Source organism: Thunnus albacares, chromosome 22, assembly GCF_914725855.1.
Source record: "Thunnus albacares chromosome 22, fThuAlb1.1, whole genome shotgun sequence".
NCBI classification, from domain to species: Eukaryota; Metazoa; Chordata; class Actinopteri; order Scombriformes; family Scombridae; genus Thunnus; species Thunnus albacares.
In genome coordinates, this window is record NC_058127.1 from 15262419 (window position 1) to 15271166 (window position 8748).

Below are 8748 nucleotides of genomic sequence, written 5' to 3' on the forward strand. Positions count from 1 at the left end.
ACTAAAACATATCTCCTCAGTAAGCATGTTAACATAGTAAAATATAATAATAGTCATGTTCAACTGTATCTGTCCTGTAACTGTAATAAAAAAGGAAATCCTGCTCGTTTGCTACAGTACATACTGTCAGTGTTGAGCTAACCTTGCTGCTCTCTTTGTCCCTGACATGTTGCAGCTTTTCAAACAAACATTTCGGCTGTACCAGACCTTGTGTTTTTTGGCCCTTCTTGTCCATAAAATGAATACAGTCAGGTCAGTTAATTGATGTCCTGATGTGGGCTGTGACGGGGTGTTACTTATTTATGCGATGCAATCCGCTAAGCAAAGCGCTTGTGAAACATTGAAACAATTTTAGCTGTAAGACAACAAAAATAAATATGAACTGAGGTTACAGGGAAAAAGCTGTTGCACCACTATTGTACAATCTGTCTGCTATTGATGGCTCATGTACAATTTTTTTTTTTTTTTTTTAAATGCAGCGTTTATGAATTGTTATTCATGCTGAAGGCGTCTGGTGACAGTGAACCTTCACAATGGGAATTCAAAGAAGCGTAAAGTGCCACAGTCCTGAGAGGCTTGCGGTCAGTCAACGGTTGTCTCGGCATCTCACGGATGCGGACCACTCACGGTTGGAGTATGCGGTTCGCCTTAGGAAGTGTAACCTTGGGAGACTAGAATGTGTGTGTGTGTGTGTGTGTGTATGTGTGTGAACAGCTGAAAGTGAGGTAGTGTTCAGGGTCTTTAGTCATGGCTGGTAATAAGCTTTCCTAATCACCTGGCATCCTGCCTGTCAAGTGCCATTTTGAAAACTTTATTTACAGCAGTGCCACTTCATACAAGTTCAAACAGGTAGCTATCCAGAGTTGACTTCTTTAAACATACTACTGTGTACCGTAAGGTTTGTACTCTACCATCCTTGGAGGTTTAGGCTAGACATTCATCTGAGTGTTGGTGAAGCTGAATTGTATTTGACATTCATTCTCCGGCACAGGGCCGGTCCCAAAGACAACCTAATAGTGAACATTAATGCCTAGTGAACTGGAGGGAAAGGTAATCCGGATTTTCCATCTGACAAGACATGGTGGGGGAGTGTAGTGTGTGTGTACCCCTATCATGCATGCTTGTGTGTGAGCCTGAGAGAGATGAATATGTGTGTGTGTGTGTGTGTGTGTGTGTGTGTGTGTGTGTAGTCTGGCTGCCTGCCCTGAGGAGCTTTTTGGCCAATAGCCCGACAAAACCAATGGTTCCTGTGCAATGTTGGAATAACTCCCACTAGAGAGCTGAGGGCCAGCTGGGGCCCCTTCTAATAAGGAAGTGGGACTTTATTCCTTCACCCCCTACTGACACATAACAAACACACACACACATACACACACACACACACACACACACACATACACAGACAAGCATACAGTGTAGCTAGACACTGTGGCCTCGTCCCTGCGCCGGGGTCTCAGGAGCTAGATACATGTCAGCAGCTGCATTCATCACCACCCAGCTCCACCAGATATTGCTGGTATGTGAGAAACACAGCCAGGGCCTAAAGGCTTTTCTCCGGATTAAAGGGGCTTTGGACGGGGCCCTTTTTCACGCTGCACAGGTAGAAGGATCTTAAAGGACCATGCAGGTGTGCTTATAAGTTTTAGCTCCTGAACTTCAAATCAATTATACTTTACATTTTTGCTGACAATTTTTGAGAGCACGATATATATAGCTTTAGATTTTTGATGTATTTTTTTCTACAGCTTGAGGGAACTATTGGTTTTCATTTATTTACATATGCTACAAAAGGTAGAAGATTCTTGAAACTTGCTTATGTTGTGTAATTGCTGACACTGAACATCAAGTTCAGCTTTGTCAGTGTTACACTATTGTGTGGTAATGCAGTTTAAAGGTAAAATGAATTGAAACGTCCGGCAATTAACGAGCTGAAACAATTATCTTAATTGTTTATTCCTCTGCTGATTACTTTCTTGATTGATTGGTTATTTGGTGAGTCCATGAATGCACATCGAAATTTCCCAGAGACCAGGGAGATATCGTCAAATTGCAAATACATGGAGTTTACCATCATAAAAGACTTAAAAACAGGCAAATATTCACATTCGAGAAGCAGGAACCTGTAAATTTTGTAAATTGTAAATTGCAAAAATTTAGCTACTAAAGAATTGTGACCAACATACAGTATGTACCTCAAACATGTGTTTGACATTCTACTTTAATTTCTTATTTCCTTACTTTTCTTCTTTGCAACATACTGTAGTTGCCAATGTCAATATATCTTTAATAAGCTAAAACTGGCTGATATTATCAACCATACTGATGCTTCAGTTGGGCTCCAATTTTGACAAGAATTCATGTAGACTTGATGTTCACTGTGGTGGATTATTCAACTCATGCAGGATTCAAGAGTGTTAAAAGATTTTCATACCGTACAGGAATGAATGGAGTCCAATGATGCCTAGAGACATAGAAACAATAAACTTTCCAATACATAGGAGCGTAATTTAGAGAATGTCTAGTAGTGATTAATGTAAGTTAAGTACACTATAGGTCATTTATAGTAAATGGGCTGAAACATGATATGCTGTCAAATGCTGAGCTTAAATTTGTGAGCACAAGATCAATGCTCACTGATAACACAGGCAGGAACATTTTCCACATGAAGCCTTGTGAAAAAAAACCCAAAAAAACAAAAACAGTGCACACATTCATGAGAAAGCAAGTCACCTCCCACATTCTCAAACACTGCTTGTTTACCTATCTCACATTATGCGCTTGGGCCGAGTTATTGGATGTAACACATTAAGCCCGCAAATCACTAAACCTTTCTCTAATTCGCACAGACATGTTCAATGATCAACCCAATCTTTAACCTTGGTGTCTCAGCCAGAACAAATAGGGTGGTCTGGAAGTATGCATCGCATCAGCTTAGCCAAGCGGCTGTACAACGCATCGATTCCCTCATCCTTGATTGAACGCGCAACAGGGCATTAGCTAGGCCAGCCGTGCCCCTTCGAAACGCACCGTTCTCTGAACAGGGAACAGTTCCCAGTCTGTCTCTCTTTCTTTCTCTTAAGGTCATGTTTGGTTTACTAATTGTTTATTGTTCCAAAGAGTCCCCCTCCCACCCCATATCCCCCGCACAAGAGTTACCACGGTTTCCAAGAGACGTCTATTTTTGGTGATACATCTGGGGGTGGGTGATGGGGTCGGAGGGTTGACCTTTAGCTTCGGTCTGCTGGTGGTGGAGGGATGTGGGGGGTGCAGTGTAGTGGAGAGGGATCATGGGAGATATGGTTATTGAGCAGAAGTTCAACATAAGTATTTAAGACTATTGTCATGTGACATCCTGTTTGTCGCAGCTGTGCTTTAAGCTTGAAGGATTTGGGAAATACTGGCAAAACTGTCTTTTTAAAGGGGCAATCCGTTGAGTTTATATATGTCACTTAACAGGCAGGACTACACTTACAGAGAAAACATATAATGTTTTGTGGCTCTGGTGGGAGCTTTAAATCTGTTACAAACTGGGGGCATTGAGCTTGAAAGACATTGGTGTTTACCAGACAGAGCGGATCTAACGAAATATTGAGCCACACCAGGGGCTAAAAATCCAGATATACCATTAGTTTTTTCTCTTTTGAGTCCCCCAACCACAAGGAAGTGCAATACTAAATTAGTGGAGCTTTAAATTTACCATAAAGTTGAAACAACATCTCAATAAAAACAATCCACCATCACTTTGGATGCTGTTGCAGCTTGTTCACTTCAGTAAAACTCTGTCTCCTTTGTGCCTTCAGGTTCCTGATGTGTGATGGTGGCCGTGGCCGGCTGTGACGGGCGTTGCTGATTGCCTCTCTTGTCCAATTAGAAACCAGGAGGACTGACCTGACTCCAGCTCACCTAGCAGCGTACCGTCGGTGAGTTTCTGGCTCTCAGGTAGCCGACTTCAGGACCATTGATCCCAACAGGCGAGGACAAAAGGTGTAAATCTCACACCTCCACCAAAGCAGCCCGCCTTTCTCCCTTCTGGCTTAGTGTCTGATTTGAAAGTGTTTTTGTTGTGTGTTTCTTTTTCTGGATTGGGGGGGGGGGGGGGGGGGGGTCAGTATCACACTGCCAAAGACATCTGCTGGAATGAACATAACTGCACCAAGCCATATTGACAGCATGTCAGCTTTCATCTGTGTATGTTTCAACTTTCTACTCAACAGAAAGTGTTTTGAAAACAAAACCCAGAATCGCAGTATTAAGATATTTGTGCTATAAAAGTGTGTTTGGTCTTGGCATCTCGTAGGCAAGTGCGAGAAATCGAGGCGAAAACAAGAAACATGTTTTGTGTGCATTTAGGGTTTGTGGTGTGTGTGTGTCTACACTAAAGTATCTACCTGTGTGTGTGTGTGTGTGAATTTACGGGTGTGCAAATGTGTTTTGCGTCGTGCAACAATTCCACATGCTCCCCTGTGTTTTCTAGTGTACGAGGTTCGTGTGCTGCAACCATGGCAACCTCACCCCTTTTTTTCTTGTCTCCCTCTATCTCTCTCTCTCTTGTCTTTCTCTCAGGCAGCAGCAGCCTCATGGGCCTCAGGACATACTAGACCCCAGCCTCCATCACACATCGAGCCACCCCCCAACCCCTTCCCCGAAATCCCTCCATCTCTTTTTTATACTGTTACATACTCAAGATTTACCGGCAGCGCTTTAGCGACACCTCCTCTGACACCTACATGAAAGGTACCGCATGACAAAGGCGCACGCACACCCTTTGTTTACCAGTCGACTGCATCGCCTCTCTAACGTTAGCCGGTCTCTCGCTTTTGCATTCTGTATAAGCGAGTATAAAGACAGCCCACCAAAGGAGTGCAAACACATTTATGCAGCCCACTTTTGCAAGGCCAGACATACAGAAGTGTGGCTAAAGCGCTACCGGATAATGTTATTATATGACTATAATTATTACTATTCTGTATATCATTCATATTAATGTTATTATGATGATTAAATACATGTTGAAGCATGACTTTGCAAAAAAAAGGAAAAAAAAACGATGCTGTACATTTTTAGATATTTTAAAGAAATACAAAAAGGTATTTTTGTAATCAAGACAATGTTTGAAATGGTTTTGTTTGATTGGTTCATGTTGTGCTAAAGTGTGTGAGGAACTTTCCTACTTTTTTTTTTTTTTGTTTTTGCCCTTCCTGTTTCGTGCCATTACTAAATGGTAAGCCACCTCGCTACACCAAAGCAGTCCTGTTGGTTTGCTCTTATCTTGTCTACATATTATGTGGATTTTGTTCCGCTCATGTGCGTCTTGTGGCGTCTTTACCTGATGAAGATATTAGTCCTTTTTTTTGTCTGACGTGCTTTGGTTCAACTGAGCAGTCGATGTTAACACGGAGAGACAAAAACAAGTTTGAGGTAAATCAGATGTGTTAAAAAAAAAAAAAAAAAAAAAAAAACGAGCTCACTGAGGCATTGACAGGAGTAAGCCATCGCTGCTGAAGGTAGAGTGACCCCAGAGACTGCAATACATGGCAAACTGAGCCCTGCTATAATTAGGAATTTGCTCCTTCATTGTGTAGCAGGAGGACAGCAGCACAGTATAGAGAAACAAAAGACCAAAGGCATTTTTTTTATTACACTGGAGAGCTATCTAGGCTAGTGGAATTATTTCATTTTTGACTGCTTTGTAGTCCTCAATCTGATTTCTTATGAAGTATGACATTATTTTTGCTGCATGTCTCATTTGGTGTCACTCCAAAGAGCCACTCTACATCTGAAAGGATATTCACTTTAAGCAATTTGTCTCTTTTGTCTATTTTTAGGGAGCCAACATGATTCAAAATGCTTTTGTAAATTTTGAATTTACATAGTAGTGATCGGAGTGGAGAAAAATAAATCTTTTTGTAATCTTATGTTTTCTGGGCCTGCAATAACGTCTTTGCTGTATGACATATCATCCTGTGATCGTCATTCTGTGACATTTTGACGCCAAAATTCTCATTCATGTCGCGTTCTTACTCAAACAAACAGTGATTCTTGTACTTTTCTGATAAGGCTAAGTCACATTTCACAGTGATGTGACAATCAAAAAGTGAAATATGAAAACAACAATCTTCCCTATTGTATTTAGCCCAGGTGTGTACAATCATATTGGACTGGTTGAATCATATAGTCAGTGTTTGTAATGAATAATAATAATATGCACATCATATCGACTGATTTTCTGAGATCTTTTTTTTTTTTTTTTTTTTTTTTGCTTTTACAGACATTTTTTAAAGCCAAGTGTGGCACCAAATTTATTAGAACAAGTATTTATAAGGTGTGTGTGTGTGCGTGTGTTTTTATGGGTATTATGTTTTTAAAGTTCATAGAAGATGCCCATCATATAATTCAATGTAAGTATTATTGTAAGTTTAATTGTATATTCATTTGGTAATTTTCTAGAGATTCTTTTTGTGTTTGTATCTGACTGATCGGAACATACTGTATGTAATATATGAATACTGTTTTACCTACATAATTCACTGTGAAATCCAGAAAAAAAAAAAAAAAACATGCCCTTTGAACGAATGGATCTTTTTGTATTTCGCCAGCAGTACGGTACAGAAGTTCCTGGAAATTCATATGATGATCCCTCCTTTTGTCAATGAAAAATATTCCTTTCTTGTTTCTGTATACCGTGTGCGTACCCGTGTGTTCTGTGCATGTTCACGGCATGTGTGTGTGTTCTTCTTTTCTTTTTTCTTAATGCATACAGTACTGTTGATATTTATGTATTTTAGCCGCTGTAAGGAGAAACTGTATTTCAGTGAATTGCAGAGGTTTGTTTGTTTGAAACAAAAAAAAAAAAGGTGATCAAAATGAGGAGTTTTTATGAAAATGTTAAATGAAGACATTTCAGGCCGTCTGCCATTAAAGACTGTGACGTCATCCCTGCTGTCATTATTATATTTTTAGCTTCTTTCTGAATGTTATTGTGGTTGCGTTTCATGATGCATGCTTTTTTTTTTTTTTTTTTTCAAATCAAGCACCAATCGAGTGTGATGTTTTACTAGCTTTCGTCATGTTGGGGTGTCCCACACTGAAGAGAATTAAGACCCGCAAAGACATCCACCTACGTAAAACACAATTTCCTCTTCCCCTCTCACACTTGTCATTGGATAACACCTCCCCCACAATCCCAGGAGGCCATGAAAAACATGATGTGGGATCCTATAAAGTGGTTTGTGTGCCAAGGGAGCTGGAGACCTCTTTTTGCCCTCTTTAAGAATAGCCCACCTAACCCAGGGGCTGGCTACTCCTGAGACAGAGGCCACATCCAATTTAGTTTCTCTCTTCGCTGTTTCCACTCTCTCCTGTCTGCTCAGTCACACCAGGTGGCACACACCAGCTTCTCACATGACACACACTGGTCCATGCCTCCATGCCTCCATGCCTGCATGCCTGGAGGGGGGGGGGGGGGGTTCACACCGGGTGTCAGAGTGGAGCAAAGTGGGGGGATAAAAATGTTTGTGTATGCATGCGGGAGTTCGGGCAGGGGGGACAAATTCATCCAGGTGCATGCATGCATACGCCCAACTGGCAACACTTACTAATGGTGTTACTCCGTTTGACAAATCCATTAAAGAGGTGTTTCTCTGTCTCCTCTCACTCATCCTCTTCCAGCTGCCATACACGTCCTTAAAAAATCTTGTACCTCTACCCTTTGGATTTATCTGTCTCTCGGACATCAGAGCTTGTATTTCCTTGTATTTTCATTTTGCCATTAACTATGTCGCTCAGCTCACTCGCAGTAAAACATTAACCACTGCTTTCTATAATAGGCAACCATGGTATCATACACTGCTGTTACAGACAATTCCTGAAGAGACTGTGGACTCAGTGTGTTCATAGTGCACTTAAGCCCCCTTAAAATGAAGCCATGCCTGTTTGTGAGCCACCAGATTTAATATGTTTATGACTGATTTCCCTCTTTAAATCATTTCATTTGATCATTTAAGAGGCCCGAGTGTGGTGAAACTCTCCTAACTAAAATAGAAAAAAATAATTCTGTATAGAGGAAATACATGTGATTGCAACATTTGGGTCTGGCTGGGAATTAACCAGAGACTTTGTGTCTCTCCCCACATTTCCTGTCACTCTACACTGTCTCCTATTTTAGTTAAGCTTATAAAAACCCCCCCGAAATACTTTGACATTTTTGAAAATGCACTTATTCGCTTTCTTCCTGGTAGTTACGTAAATGGGAAGATAGATGTCTCTATGGTTAATATGAAGCCAGATCCAGCAGAAAAGCTTTGCATAAAAACATGGAAATAGGAGTGGTATCAATCTTCTCATCTAACGCTCAGCAAGAGAAAGCAAATGAGCATATTTCCCCAAAATGTTAGAAAAAATGATGACCTCCTATCCCATGAATTGAATTGTGGCCAGATCTTTCTGGCTGGTGTTTCAAACCATCCGGTTGGGACTTCCCAGTGTATTTATAAAGACTTTATCTTGTTAAATGGCATTTTACTTGCAGGCTCTGGCTGATTTGCACACCCATACATCTACATATTATCTAATATTGCTGTATATACTAGCATTTTTGATCTTGCAAAAGGACAAACTTTAGTAAACAATCCTCTTTTTTTTTTTTCTAAAACCTGACATACTGTATACCATCATCATCATCATAACTTTCATCATACTAACACTTACAATTTCGCAAGGCTGGCAGAGGTTATGTTAGAGCATGTACTG

At 40.7% G+C, this 8748-nt stretch overlaps 1 protein-coding gene across 5 annotated transcripts in view; it reads left to right on the forward strand.

Moving 5' to 3' along the window:
• LOC122973324 (RNA-binding protein with multiple splicing-like) overlaps positions 1-6933 on the forward strand; it is a 44970-nt gene extending 38037 nt beyond the window's left edge. For 3 of the 5 annotated variants that reach the window (XM_044340740.1, XM_044340742.1, XM_044340743.1), the window contains 2 exons: positions 3801-3920; positions 4564-6933. Coding sequence is in view for 2 of the 5 variants with exons in the window: in XM_044340742.1 (XP_044196677.1) it covers positions 3801-3837 (37 nt within the window). In the remaining 3 variants the exon portion in view is untranslated. The remainder of the gene's footprint in view (positions 1-3800; positions 3921-4563) is intronic. The other 2 variants (XM_044340739.1, XM_044340741.1) reach the window with 1 other exon arrangement.
• The last annotated feature ends 1815 nt before the right edge of the window (positions 6934-8748 follow it).